The sequence below is a fragment of the Pseudonaja textilis genome, chromosome 1, assembly GCF_049901715.1.
Source record: "Pseudonaja textilis isolate UNSWEBS1 chromosome 1, rPseTex1.2, whole genome shotgun sequence".
NCBI lineage: Eukaryota > Metazoa > Chordata > Lepidosauria > Squamata > Elapidae > Pseudonaja > Pseudonaja textilis.
The window spans coordinates 209,555,389-209,571,808 of NC_141990.1; the positions used below are offsets into that span (position 1 = coordinate 209,555,389).

At 35.0% G+C, this 16,420-nt stretch overlaps 1 protein-coding gene across 1 annotated transcript in view; it reads left to right on the plus strand.

The window, feature by feature from the left end:
• DPP10 (dipeptidyl peptidase like 10) overlaps positions 1–16,420 on the plus strand; it is a 232,463-nt gene that overhangs the window by 169,816 nt on the left and 46,227 nt on the right. Inside the window, exon 11 of the mRNA XM_087920347.1 lies at positions 12,822–12,945. Coding sequence (XP_087776473.1) covers positions 12,822–12,945 — 124 coding nt within the window. The remainder of the gene's footprint in view (positions 1–12,821; positions 12,946–16,420) is intronic.

A 16,420-nucleotide genomic window follows, 5' to 3' on the forward strand; every position in this document is an offset into this window, starting at 1 on the left:
CAACAGATAGAAAATGTTGCCTCTACAAAGAAGCTGAAGGAACAGTGGACCAGCTAATTAGTTGTTGAAAGAAGACCACGCAGATTGACAACAAACAATGACACGACAAAGTAGCAACAATGGTCTTCAAGAAATATCTACTTGCCTGAAAGCAAGAACTAGTGGGATCACAAAATAGACAAGGTAATAGAAAATAAATAAGTTAAAGTTCTATGGGACTTTAGACTCCAAACAAACAAAAACCAGGCTTAACAACTATCAATAAGAAAGACAGAAAAAAAAAATTCTGGATAGCAGATGTTGCTACATGGAGACAGCAGAATAAAAGACAAAAAATGGGGGTGGGGGAATCACAAAATACAAACATCTGAAAATTAGAAATAGAATGTAGCAAATAAAACAAAGATAGTACCAATACTAATAAGGCACCTTATGTGCAATCCCAAAGCATCTGGAGGACCACTTGAAAACTGTCAATATTGACAAAATCCCCATCAGATTTACTTGGAACAGCTTACATCCTGCAACCAGTATTTTCAGCACCATCACAGTGATACCTGTCTGTTCCAGATGCTTAGGAAGGACCAGGTAGGTGGATAAAAGTGCCAAATCCAGACTAATCAACTGGCTAACTATAAAACAAACCATAATAATAATCCATTTTTTAAAAAAAACATCTTATAGATTGGGTTTAGCTAATAGAATGAAACTGTTATTATAGAATATTTTAATAAAGTATTTGAAATGGTTTTCATAAAAGATATACAAAGAGAAGAAAATCATACAAGAGATGTATCTGTTCAGGCAGTCTGAAAGAGAAGTAGCACTATCTGATTAAATTTGACAACAATGAATGGAACAGATTAGAACATCAGAAAACTTCTCTAAATACCACATTCAAAGTCCAAACTCTATAATCACTAAGTTAAAGTTGCCTATAACTTTTCTCACTAAAAGAATGCTTGAGTCTGAAAACTGACCATTTATTTAAATGAACTGAATTTCAAATTAAAATTAAACAAAAGCATCGATGAAAGAAATACAAGATAGGGAAATTCTCTGGATTTCAAAGAGTTTAGAATGAACTTTTGTTGATTAGGATGGAGAATAAAATTTTAAAGATTTGTTCATAGAGAATGAGGTGAGATACAGGATGAAGATATTGTTTATTGTATTTTAAGAAATGGCAATTAAAGTTGTTCATATTCACCAGTATGGATTCTTTCTTTCTTTCTGTTCCCTTTTTTCTTTGCACATTCGATTTTTATCTTTTCATTTTTGTAGTTTGTATTACTTTGATGTGTATATGTCATTTTCAATAAAATTACGGTATTATAAAAATGATTTTTTAAAAAATTAGATCTTAATACATGCAAATGTGTAGATTATACAGGGGTGAGTTCTAAATCATCAAATTCAAAATACATTATATCCTATAGTGAATTTCCCAAGCAGTATGCAAAAAGAACAAATATTACATATCTAAGTAGATAACAGGTCTTTTTTGTTTTTAATCGTGGGTTTGTGCAAGCTTATTTTAAAAAATCATGTATTTGATACATTTTGTTTGAGTTGCAAATGGTTTTAAGCAATCATCCGGCTGTCATATCATAAAGCCTGAGTGTGTGCATCCCGGGAAAATCAATTTTAATTTTATCTATGAAAGTACTGTATAATGCCCTAGTTACAGAAAATTGGAATTGGACATGATAAACGAAAAGCATGTTGAAAAATGTTTTAAAAATTCAAGGCATAGGCTATATTTTCTCTTTCTTTTACCCACTCCAGAACAAATTGAGGTCTGTTGACCCTTTATTGTATACACATTGAAAGAAGTCCATAGTCCGCAGCAATATATTTCTGATATGCTTGATGTTTTTTACTATTTTTGTTCAGATGACACAATGTCAACTGTTAAAGAAAAATAAAGAGAAGGGCATGTAGAAACGGTGTTCTGATAAATGAACATATCCAGCAGAAGAAGTCTATGTTAACATTACTTCATCTAGAAATGCCTACAAGAATAAGTCCCAAAAGAGGCAACTGGACTTTCTGGTTGTTCTTTGAAGATGTTTCGCTTTTCATCCAAGAAGCTTTTTCAGCTCTTCAAAGAAAAACCAGAAAGTCCAGCTGCCTCTTGAAAAAAGCACCTTTGGGACATTCAAACTTCAGAATATTGGCAAAGTCTCCTAATTTGCTGAATGTAAACATGAAAGAAAAAGGGCCTTCCTTTGATATCTTTTTGAAATCAAGTCTTGATTGCTAAGATGATAGTATTTTATCACCAAGGATAATTATAAAATGACTATAAACTATTAGCTTGATGAAATCTATTCATTGGTATCATTCCACTAACAAACAACTATTATTTACACAAATTATTTTTGTATTAATATCAAATTTGGTACTTTAATTTTGTTTATAACAAATCATACCATAAACAGTTTTACAATTTGTTATATTTTGTTAACCAGATAATACTCAAGAGCAATTACACATTTTTTTAGAAGAACATGAAGCTATTTTCAAAAGTAGTGTAAAGGAGTATAATAAATAACAACAAAGGAGGAATACAAAAACTCCCAAAGGTGCTTTTTCAAGAGGCAACTGACTTTTTGGTTTTTCTTTTGAAGATATTTCACTTAGAAGCTTCTTGGATGAGAAGCAAAACATCTTCAAAAGAAAAAACAGAAAGTCCAGTTGCCTCTCAAAAAAGCACTTTTGGGACAACCACGACCTGAATGACTGAGAATCTCTATAGATGAATGCTAGAACTGTTAGGTAAACAAAACTTAACCTTGGGAAGGAAGAGAGGAAGAAAAGGAAAGAAAACCACTACTCTGATTTTCTTTGGTATAAGAGAGGACAAGGGAATATCCTAGCAGGCTTTCAAGAATCTGTTGTTATATCCTATAACAATAAAGTGGAATTCTGATAGCCCTTCAGTTGTCTGATCCTGGCCATCTTTGAAAAGCTGACATCATGTTTGAAAGTCTCACTACTTTATAATAGAACATTTTGGATAAAATGCTCGTTTGATATTTGAGGCATCCCACTGTCTGAAAGAAGAGCTACTGAAATTTGGTTACTGCATCAATGCCTTTCATTGATAGCAATGATCCATTAATGGACAATTACCAGATCTTCAGTCAAATATTAGACCTTTTGAAGATTCAGAAAAGAGAGCTACAGCAAATTGCCTCATGGCGAGATGGGCAGCAAACACATTTAATAAATAAATAAAATTCAGGAGTTTCACAAGCTAAAGCAGGTGATCACAGATTTCATGTGTATCCACCAGATTTCAATCATAAGATAGAAATATGGAACGGAATGATCTTATTATGATTGACCAGTTTGGGGAAGGACTTGATGAACTGAGAGAAGACTGGGGCAAGGCATACTATCAAAACGTTCTGTGGCATGTTTTTAATGTATGTATTTCTATAGCCACTCAATTCATTCAAGTGACTCTGGGTGTCTTACAATATTGATGGATGATTGAAAAAGAATGAGGAAAGAATATGGAATGTTTCATAGCCTCTCTGCATCCTTATCCCCCGCTCTGTGGATTTCTTAGATGCCAACACCTGAGAAGCCATACAAATAGGTTTTCCGTCCACAGCAGAAAAACAGAGAAGGAGAAAACACAGTTTGTATCTACTGTGGAGTTATAGGGCATCTAGCCAAGACTTGCACTGCTAAAGTACAGATCTCTGAATCAGTTATTAATTGCCACAACTGTGGGACAGTGGACTGTGTAGCAAGCTAATGCTGAAATCATCCTAGAGTATCATCTTTGGAGATCTTCATAGATTTTCCTCCCAAGATCTCAACAGAGAGCCTCAGGCAGTGAAAAGTTCAGACAACAACAGCGGACAAACTTATTTTATTTTTGTTACCCTTCGTACTCTCTCAGACTGAAAAATACAACTCTCCACCTTCTAGATTCAGGTGGACAGCGAATGTCAGAGATAAGATAATACTGCAGTTTAAACTGCTGACAAAGAGAAATGTTTATTTGTGGAAACAATTGACAGTCAAGCACTTTACCTGCTTTTATCGGGCAATGTACTTTTACAACTGATAATAAATGATCCTACAGAATTATTTCCATTCCATTTTATTACAACTTATTTACATGACCCTTTGATTGGGCTCAAAATAATGATCCAGGTGTCCACTAGCTGCAAGGGCCAATCAAAAGTGTGAACAGCATGTTTTTCAAAGTTCCTCTTCTTGCCTTCTTTACAGAACAGCTCTGGCAATCCTCTTCCTTACAAAAAGTGCATAGAGTTGGATGATACTTGGGAGAACAAGGAATTAACATTCCTTCTCTCTTTTTTTTTTACTGTAATAATTTTTACTAAACATTACAGTTAAAAAAACCTGCAAACAAGAAAAAAAAAGACAAAGTGCAGAACAACAGAAAAAATAATTTAGGAAGAAAAATATTTAAAAAATACAAATAAGAAAAAAAATAGAAATATAAAAAGAAGTTACTTCCCCATTTGTCAAAATCAGTATCAACAATTTTACCACTTTATCTTAAAATACAATGATGTCTTCCTCCCATGTCTCAATTCTTATCTATAAACAGATCCTTGAAATCTCATGATTCAGTCCTGGTCAGTAAAAGTCTATTATTGTAATAATTACCATAAATGACAATATAGCTATTTTAACTTTGATCAAATCAATCCAGTTTATGTTCCTTCCTTTTACTTTTAACAATCTTGATCTTTAATCTCTTCAAATAATGTTCTAGAGTTTGTTTCCTTTCATTTTTTCTTTGTCCCTTTTTAAAAAATTCTCCAGAACTTAAACAGATTATTTTTGTAACTCAAAATAATATAGCTATCCAAATTGGTCTTTTGGTTTGCTATTTATATAACCCTATTAATTATTAAGACAACAGCCAGTTTCATTTATATATCAAGTTTAACATCTTTTTCCATATTAGTCTTGCAACTTGTTATTTTTAAACTCACTTTCAGATCAAACTCAGTTTTGACTGATAAAGCATGTTCCTATTCCAAAATATCTTTTAAGGACAGTCTACCTGTGACTGGGTGACTTTGGCTTAATCACTTCATTTCAGCCCATGTCATCAGTCTGGGGCATCAAGCTGGTGGGTAAATTCCTGCTATACCAGTGGCTGAACACAGGGCTGATCTGTAAAAAAAATAAAAAAAATTGACCCTACATTTGCAGGGAAAATTTATAATGGCATACTCTTTTAAGATTCATTTCTCAATCCATTGCTTACAAATATCTTCCAATATCTTCAATGTTAAAATATTTTGCTCCATTCTATGTTAATAAGTCAAATTTAAGCATTTTTTCTCTTTTAATTGTAATCTTTAGTTCCTTCTGGTTCCCTCTAGTGTCCAGCATTCAAATTCCCATCCTATCGTTTTTTCTTTTAAGAATTCAAAACAACAGCATTTTCCCTCGAGTGTCATGATCCAAGATTCAGACAACTCAGATGTTGAAGAAGAGGCTCCAACAGAACCTGTAGAGTGTCAGCCTTAGGAGACATTGAGGCTCATCAAACCCCAGGAACAGGTGGAAGAGTCAGATGGTTTTGATGACATCAGACATCCCAGCCCCTACATCTGGTGAGTAGAGTGAAGAACAGAGCAACATCATTCCTTTAGGCTTCCTGCCAAGCAAGGCAGTAAATCTCTTGATTAAAGACAGCCTGATTTAAAAGACAGCTCTGATCAATGATCCCTCATGGAAGCAACTGTCTGATCTCCAGCTCTTGCATAATATTCCTGCTCATGTAAGAAATGTTAAACCTCTGATTTTTGGATTGACTGACAACCTTGACCTAGCTTTTGGAATTTTGGACTGATTCTGGACTATTCTTCTGTGTGCTCCTATTTGAAAGAAATTCATTCAGGCAAGCATCTGAAACTTTGTTTTGGTTTGCATGCTATTATCTCCTGGCCCTCAGTAGAGTGAGAGATATAGCAGCAGTGTTTGAGCCAGTAATTGAAACCAGAAGCAGGACAATGGGAAGGATTCTTATTAATTTCAAAATCTTATTTTAAATTCATTTAAATCCTTAATCTTATAACTCTACTAATTCAATTATTTTAATCATCTTTTGCTGTTTATTCTAAAAGAGAGAGAGAGATTTTTTTAATGTTCTTAAACTTATTTTTGAAACTTCTTTCGCTGGGAATTAAAGGAAACCCAGTGCATGTTAAAAGGTTTGTTTTCTTAATAGTTGAAAAGCAGTTAAAAATCTGCTTCCAAAAGTTATTAAGAAATGAGGCTCAGCAAAACTTTATGTCCATACAGGCTACATTGTGGCTAGAAGCTTGGTGGAAATGACTTTAACTCCCAGCCACGCAACTCATCACCCAACTACATAAACCTAATTTTCTAAAATTTGATAATTAGCAGTTGTTCAGAGTACAAGAGGATAATCTCAGAATATTTCCTTTATCCAGAGAGATTTTGTCAGCCAGAAATTGCCATCTGGCCACTGATCTCACCACAATGCCATCTCTGCTCCTTTTGAGACAACTAGTTCACAATGAATCTTCACTGGAAGTCACAATTACCCTGCCTCCTCACCAAGCATATAACTACATAATTAACTTGAAGCCAGGAGCCCAGATTCCAACTAAGAGACACTATCTTATGTCTATTCAAGAACTGACCACTTTACAAGAGCTTCTGGATGACAATTTGAAGAAGGGATTCATTTCCCCTTGTACATCCCCAGCATCTGCACCTAAGTTTTTTTTTATCCAAGAAAAATAATTCCTTGAAGATGTAGATGTAGATTTCTGAACTCTGCGACAATTAGAAACCTCTACTCACTATCTTGTATTTCATATCTGCTGAACAACCTTCAGAAAGTGCATATTTTCATCAATTTGAAAGACACTTACAGTTTGAAAGAGGGCCATGAATGTTTAACTGCCTTTTCTATCAGGCATGGGAAATTGGAATTCACAATGGTGCTATTTTGATTGTATAATTGCCCTGTTGTCTCTCCAGATTCATCAGTGAAATCTTTTATGATATTTTTGTCAAACATGTAGTGCCATACTTGGACGGCATATTGATGTTTTCAGAGCATCCGTTTTTACACAAGATTTATACTAAAAGTGACTTACAGAGACTCCTCAAACACAATCTTTTTCCTAAAGGTGGAAATGTGTTTTTGATATTTCCAAGTGAACTATTTGTGTTATTAGATCTCTATAGAGGGAATACAAATGGATTCTGCAAAAGTACAGTCCATAATCTTATAGCAAGCATCTAGAAGTACAAAAGATGTCCATTATTTTTATGGGATTTGTAAGTATCTACTGGTAGAAAATGTTCTCCATGATTTTGCATGATCTACAAGACTGTTAACTGCTATAAAAGGGACAGAGGTTCAAATGGTCTCAAATAACATCCTTGATTCATCAGACATCCTGTCCCTGCTCATCCTTTTGTTGTGTAAACAGACACATCAGACAGATACAACATTAGGAGGCATTTTCCAAACATCAAAAATGGTGTGGAACAATCTCCTGCTTTATGCATTTTGTTATAAATTGCTTTTCCCAGAAGAAAAGGAACCATAGCATTTTCAATAGAGTTGCTTATGACCAAAGCAGCATTTCAGTATGGCAGATATTTCTTGCCCTCCAAGATACATCTGAGGAATTTGGAACACTTTACAGAAAGCACAATCTCCAGAGGACCACAGACTAATTTATCTTCTGTGACTTATGTAAGCTGTTTCATAAAGATCATGTTCTTCTTCCCTCAAGAGCAACACTACCATGACAATCAAATTGGTGGACCATAGGGGAGTGTTTAACAGTTTTCATTGGGTGCTCAGAGTTCTGATGCTAAAGGATGAGAGTAGATATCAAGAACCATGTCCTATCCTATCATGTCTATTGCCAGACCAAAATTGGCCTTGCTCAATCAGCCAATTTATTTCAGCCACCTTCTTCCATATCTAGACCTTGGAACTTTATTTCAATGGATTCTGTTACTCAAATTCCTCCTCAACAGGGTTACACCACTATTTTGGTGATAGTAGATTTATGTACCAAAACGGCTTATTCTGTTCCTTGGAAAGGCCTTCCATTAGCTCAGACACTTTCCAGAACATGTTTTTTAGGTAGAAGGAATTAATCAGTCACATGATTTTGGATTACAACTTTCAATTTATCGCCAATTTATAGCTGCCTTTTGCAGCTTGTAAACATTTCAGTTCATTTATCTTTGTGTTATCTTGCGTCAAATCAATTATTGGTCAAACATGAATCAATTATAACAATACATGAGGTACTATATCTCATATCAGTAGGACAAAAGGATGGAAAGGTTGCAAAATTTGCCCATAACATTCAGTGCATTCTTCAACAGGGATGTTATTCATGCAATTTATAGCTATTGCCTCTTCATCTTGCCCCTCTATCTTGAACTCTAGCATCCACTATTTCTATCAGGCTTTCTACAGGAGAGAGAGAGAGAGCGCCTGCTCTCAGCTCCTCTTCAAGTACACTTAGATTCGGCCAAGGCTGCATACAAGTAGGCTGTAAATACAATGAGGCAAGCAGGTACCGAGACTGCAGTGGGAATTTTGATGAGACTTTCTAAGTTTTATATTCTGCACATATTGAAAGTTGGATTCAGAGGTGTTTTTTTTTTTTTTTTTAGGGGAAGGGTCTTTTTAAACAACAAATTAACTCAGTGGCTTTTTTCTATTCAATAAAGATTCACCCAGTCTTCTATTATTATTGTTTATTCATGAAGAGCTTCCTTGCCCTTGTGTTCAAACACTGCCTGTTCTCTGACCCAAATATGGAGAAACTCTGCCCCATAGGCTTTCCTCTTTGAACCCACCATCTTTCATTCCTGGTCCTAACCTTTCCCAGGCTAACCCCTATTCAGTACCAAGAGGAGAAAAAGAAAAACACCTTCCCTTCCAATTTATAAGATTTCACAGTTAAGTCCTGTTCTTAATTCCACCACTGTAGGAGAATACACAGTTTCTCATAAAGAAAGAAAAAATATTGATGTTATTTTTTTTTCATAGAATTGTATAATGAACCATATTCATAATGGCTGCTTTGAAACAGTATGCAGGAGCCAGGAGCAACTTCTCAAGCAGTTTTACTGTCCTTTTACAGGGATGCTTCTTACACACTCTATTTTTGAAACTTTGAAGTATTTGTATCACCATAGAAACTGCCAATATCCCTCAGTTGATCTACACTGGTCAACTGAGGAGGTAGGATTGGGAAGGGCCTTTGTTTGAATATAAGTATGTGTGAAAGAGGTATGTGCAACAATGAAAGGTGATGAGGGCATACCTAAGCAATTGAGGCCCCACACAATTTGAAAAGGTGCCTCTGCCTTTTCTTGCATGGAACTGTTGTTTCAAGAAACCTGAAATTTAGGCAAAAATCTCCTCCTCCCACACATGGGCATAAATAACCAAACAGTTGAATGAAGTGTTATGCTTGATGCCTTAAATGACAGTGTGAAAGTGTTGTCTAAACATGAAATTGATCTAATACAATTGTAAGATTTTTTAAGGTTAATTGGAGTATAAAATATATCTGTATCTATATTATAATAATAGAAATCCCTTTTCTTTTGAGAGTTTAGTATCTGCTTATTTTACATGTGTCAAATATTAGTCAATAAGATACGTTTAAAAGGGTTTTTTTTTGGTATGACTCCAGAATTTATAAGAAAAAAAAAAATTGTTTTTAAAAAAGTATCCCAATATAGGTAGTCCTTGATTTACAACCACTGTGGAGTCCAAAATTTCTGTTGCTAAGTAAGGAACTTATGTGAGTTGCAACTTTTATGCCACAGTTGTTTAATGAATCACTGAAGTTGTTAAACGAATCACTGCAATTGTTACGCAAATGTGACTTCCCCAATTGACTTTGCATCTCAGAGCTTGCTGTATAGGTTACAAACGATTACAAGACCCTGTGATGCTGCAACTGGTAACTACATAACTTACCAAGCACCCAAATTTTTATCATGTGACCAGTCATGTCACTTTTTCAGTGCTACTGTAACTTCGAACAATCACTAAATGAATGGTTATAAGTCGAGAGTACCTATAAATAATAATAATGCTTGTAATCATCAAATTGAAGTACAAGTAGTCCTCAATTTACAATTGAGCTGAGATCTTGCAACTGTCATAAATGTGATTCAGTTGAAGCATGCAAATATAAATCACATGACCTCAGGGATATTGCAATGGTCATAAGGGTGAAAAATGGTCATAAGTCACTTTTTTCAGTGCTGTGTAACTTCAAATGGTCACTAAGTGAACTGTTGTAAGTCAAGGACTACCTGTAATAGAAAAGTACAAAGTTATTTCAAGATATTAAGTAATAAGGAAACATTTTGAGTTGTGGCATGGCAAAATTATTGTTAATAATAGTAGTGTCCCCCAAGGCAGTGTTCTAAGACCAACTCTCTTCATACTCTACATAAATGACCTCTGTGATCATATTAAGAGCAACTGCGTTCTTTTTGCTGATGATGTAAAGCTGTTCAATACCACAGACAATACTGCTACCCTTCAAAAAAATCTTGACTGTGTATCAGAATGGTCAAACAAATGACAACTTCAAATCTCAACAAATAAATGCTGTTTTACATATTGGCAAAAAAAATCAGAAAATAAAATACAAGCTGAATAGTCAAGATCTTGTTGATGATCCAAGCTCTGTAAAGGACCTTGGAATACTCACCTCTAATGATCTAAGTGCTAGAGCCTACTGCAACTACATAGCCAAAAAGGCACTAAGAGTTGTTAACCTAATCCTACGTAGCTTTTTCTCTGGTAATATCACACTACTAACCAGAGCATACAAAACATTTGCTAGACCAATACTTGAATACAGCTCATCAGTCTGGAACCCACATTACGTATCTGATATTAGCACAATTGAGAAAGTCCAGAAATATTTCACAAGAAGAGTTCTCCACTCCTCTACTCATTGTAGAATACCTTATGCCACCAGACTTGAAATTCTAGAACTAGAAAACCTTGAATTACGCCATCTTCGGTCTGATTTAAGCATGGTATATAAAATCATACATTGCAATGTCCTACCTGTCAATGAATACTTCAGCTTCAACCATAACAACACAAGAGCACACAATAGATACAAACTCAAGGTTAACCGCACCAAGCTTGATTGCAGGAAATACGACTTCAGCAACAGAGTGGTCAATGTCTGGAATACTCTACCCAACTCTGTAGTTTCTTCCCCAAACCCCAAAAACTTTAACCTTAGACTGTCTACTATTGACCTCATCCCTTTCCTAAGAGGTCTCTAGGGGGCATGCATAAGCGCACCAACGTGCCTACCATCCCTGTCCTATTATTTCTTTTATTTTTCTTTTATTTTTCTTATATGTACCCATTTCATGTATTCATAACTATGTATACACTTATACTTATTATCTTGTAAACAACTGACAAATCAAATAAATAAATAAATAAAATGTCACAGATGTCATCAGAAATCTAGATGTATTATTGTAAAATATTTTTCACCTTTTGATGTGGATTGATATTCTTGTAAGTGGAAATATTAGTACAGGGAGTCCCATTCTTACTGGTTGCTAAGAATGGCAATAATTTTATAAATAATTTGATTTATTTAGTAATCAACTTAAGTATTTCTAAGTTTAAATTATGGCAAAGCTGGTGATGAAAACTATCCTACATAATTATTTCTGTATGACAATCTAATAGTACTTCTAGAGGGAGAGGGAATAGCTTGAACCATAAATATTATTTCTAGATTCTCTTATGTAGCCAAAAATTAGTGAATATTGGTATGATATGTTCATATACCCTGTTTTCCTTCCGAAGCCCAAGGTGACATTGATCATTCTCCAGTTTTCACCCGCAGTGACAATCCTTTTCAATGGGCTAAGAGAGAGTGATTGACCCAAGGTCACCTCATCTTACTATGCACTCCACAGTCCAATTCCCTAAATACTAAACCATGCCATCTCTTGGTTTTTCCTGGCACCATGTTGGCATTTTGCTTATGGATTTGAAAGTTTTATCTCTGTGTGTATATATTGTTTAATCTGATAAACTATAAGGCAAATATTGTGATCAAAACAACATGGGAGTTATCCTCAGGGGTGGGATTCTACCAGTTCGCAACTATTCGCTAGAACTGGTTGTTAACATTCTAAGCAGTTCGGAGAACCGGTTGTTAGAAGAAATTACTGGCCTAATCCTGTAAGGAAGGCAGGAAGGAAACATTCTGGTATTGATTACAGAAACTGCGTCTCCATTAACCCTTATTACATTCTTGCCAGGACTATACTTCCTGTCTCAGGAACTTCTCTGGAGTTTTTTTACCCTCCTTTGCTGGTCCTTTACTTGTGTGGAGTGACCATTCAAAAGTTATAATGGCACTGAAAAAAGTGACTTATGACCATTTTTCACATTTACAACTGTTGCAGCATCCCCACAGTCATGAGAGGCCAGGCAAGGAGATGCATGCCTCGATGTGAGTGATATTGAGTTGGCCACACCCAGCCAGTAACATGACCACCAAGCCATGCCCACCAACTAAGCCATGCCCATAGAACTGGTTGTTAAAAACTTGAATCCCACCCCTGGTTATCCTATATATTTTGAATATGCTAAAGTCCATTTTTAAGGATGTTTGAATATTAAATATGTGAATACAGGCCTATGGCAATTTTTCAATGTCTTGTATATATCTCAAAGCAATTGATAAGAACTGCTTGTAACTCCTGCATTTTACAATCCATTTCTGTTGCAGAGAATATTATATAACAATGGTCAAGTGGGTGAGCAACACTAAGACAGTTGTGCGGTGGCTAAACAGGCCTCAAAATCTATCCATCCTCACAGTGTGTGAAACAACCACTGGTGCCTGTAGTATGGTACGAAACTTCTTTTTCATTTTTAAGCTTACATTTTAATAATGGCTCTTATGCATGTAGGACAAGCTTTAGAGGTTTATTTTGACTTCAGCTCATTTCCATGCATAAACATACATCTTGTGTTAAACATATAGTACCTCACTGTAGATCTAGTGTGCTTACAGGCAGAGAAACCTGCCATGAACATATATATCAGATGATACTTTTCTTCTTCAATCCAACTCCATGGGCTAGAAAATCAGGTAGGGATAACAGCTGGGTATCCATAAAACTATTCTGGGGTTCCAAAAATTTCTCTTTATTTGACAAAGCTAAACAGTGTGAGGAAGCAGTTTGAATTATCAGTAGGATATTTGGCAGCACTTATCCAGGATATGAAGCAGCAATTACTGGTGTTATAACAATAGATAATTCTGGATTCTCATAATACTGTCAACAGCGAGGTGCTCTTTTTGAAAAGAGTTAATGGCAAACTAGTAATTTATGTCTAAGCAAATTGTTTAACCTGCCTCTGTTGATCAGAAAATAATACAGATGATCTACCAGCCTCTAAACACTGGCCAAGTAAGATTTGTCAGCTCTTATATTAGCTTGTAGAAAATTAGACAATATGATCAGTTTAATCTGTAGTTGAAAAAAAATGACTCTGATGATTTGAATCAATATGATTTTATTATTTTTGCTGTATTATCTAGAAAGAAATCTTCCTTTATTTTTCACTTTATTCTTTTTTGGTTTTTTTCTAGTTTTGCTACTTTTAATTCTTTTGTTACAGAGCCTGTTTTGAATAATAATATTTCAATTTTTAAGGTTTTGTATCTAAAAGCAGGATACTGTTTAAATGAGACTCAGTTAGGGGTAGTGGCTAAGGCACCATGCTAGAAACCAAAAGACTGCGAGTTCTAGTCCAACCTTAGGCACAAAGCCAACTGTGGTCCTGGGTCAGCCATTCTCTCTCAGCCCCAGGAAGAAGACAATGATTTTCATTTCTGAAAATCTTGCCAAGAAAACTTCAGGGATGTGTTCAGGAAATCACAAGGAATCAATATTAATTCCAAGAGACGAAACCCACCCTCCTGCCCTGTTTAAAGAAATAAAAATTATAATTAAAATATTGATCTATATATTTACTGTATTATAAACGTTGTAGCAATTTAAAGTGTTAAAATACTTTTACCCTCGTGGGGATTTTTCTAAGCTTCATTTTGTATGTGTACATAAACACAAATACAGAGATACATATTCATAACAAAGCATTTTATCCTCATTAACAATAGATAAAAAATTTGATACTCCTATGTAACTTCACACAAGATACAATACATATTTGCATTACATTACAAAAGTACTGTAAATGGATGCTTCTTGATAATTATTGTTTTCTTCTTGAATATGTGTACCTACATATCCAAATACGTAGGTACACAAATACTGTGCAGTTGTGTTTTTTTAAAGCCTTGTTTTTCCTGACTGTTATTTGGCATTTTGTTTGTCGAATTCATACATTTTTTAGCTTCAGAAATTCTTTAATTTAAAAAAGTATGATTTTTCTTCATTCTTCTAGTGCCCCTTGTTTAAACTAGAATCATGAATAATTGAGAGAAGAACAAAAAAAGGTGTTTAGCAGCCTTTATGAATTTACAGATTCCCCCCATTAAAATACTAACTTTGAAAGAGATTACTACTTACAATAGTGTTGAACAACCTACACTTTTGTATAAGTGTGTCAAATTTTAGTTTATATGCAATTTTGCAGCTAATTTAAATATGCATAATGGTTCATAGTTATGCTTTCAGAAATCTTGGAGCTCTCCAATATATGGATTTCTATTTTCAGAGTATTTGTGTGTTTGCAAGTCACCAATTCCAAAGATACTCCCATAAAAGTTATATTAAAACATTATCTTCAGTCTTAACATTATCTTCAGTGTTAATATAACAATAACTCTTAGAGGTCTTTCTTTAGTAACAGTGCATATTGAATAGCCTTCCAAACAGTTCTGTTTTCACTTCCTTTCTAAAAGGCAGTAGAGAGGGTATCATTCAAATTTTCGGGAATAGGCTGTTTCAGAGAGATGAAGCATTTTGCTTTCAAGCCCCCTGGCCTGAATGGGGGGTACTTAACATCCTTAATATAACATGAATTCAGGGGGTCATTTGGAATTATACAATGCAGGTGGTAATGTAGATACCAAACAACCAAACCATTCATGCTTTTATAGGTAGCCAGGTATCATGATGACCAGCCCCACACAATTGGGCAAGATCAAAGAACCAAGAGCTAAAATTCATTCACTCCCTCACTGATGGTTAGTGTGATGTAAATTCAAACTAAGACAAAACAACTAGCTGACAAACCGTACTGAACGAGTAGTCCTTAATGGTACTACATCTACATGGAGGGAAGTAAGCAGTGGGGTACCACAAGGTACCATCTTATGTCCAGTACTCTTCAATATCTTTATAAGTGACTTAGATGATGGAATAAAAGGGGAACTCATCAAATTTGCAGATGACACTAAGAGGGTAAAAATAGCCAATACCCTAGATCAGGGGTAGGGAAACTTGGCTCTTATCACTTATGGACTTCAACTTCCAGAATTCCTGAGTGAGCCATAAAAGGGTCCCCATCCTTGGCCTACTGGTTTTTCAGTTGTGAGGGAAATCAATTTTTGACTTGAATGGGACTGTTTAATATACATATGTAGGGCATATGTCTTACATATATATGTATACATATCCTACATATATACAAATATACATTTGTATATTAAACAGTCCCATTCAAGTCAAAAATAGATTTCCCTCACAACTGAAAAACCAGTAGGCCAGGGATGGGGAACCTTTTCTGGCTCACTCAGGAATTCTGGGAGTTGAAGTCCATAAGTGATAAAAGAGCCAAGTTTCCCTACCCCTGCCCTAGATGATAGGCTCAAGATTCAACAGACTTGAACACTATGCCCTATCTAACAAAATGAAATTCAATGTAGAGAAAAGTAAGCCAGAAAAACTAAAAGTATACATACAGATTAGGTGGAACCTGGCTTAATAGCAGTAACTATGAGTGGGATCTTGAATTCCTAGTGGACAATCAATTAAATATGAGCTATTTACAATCAATTAAATATGAGCTAGAGTTTGGCAGCAACCAAAAAAGCCAATGCAATCTAAATTGCATTAACAGATGGCTAGAATCAAGTTCACATGAGATACTAATACCACTCCATAAAGCCTTAGTAAGGCCACACCTAGAATACTGCATCAAATTTTGGTGAACACACTAAAAAAGATGTTGAGACTCTAGAAATAGTACAGAGAAGAGCAACAAAGATGATTAGATGACTGGAGGTTACAACGTATGAAGAATTTGGTATATCTAGTTTAATTAAAAGAAGGACTAGGGTTGACATGATAGCAGTATTCCAATATTTGAGGGACTGTCACAGAGAGGAGCGGGACAACCCATTTTCCAAAG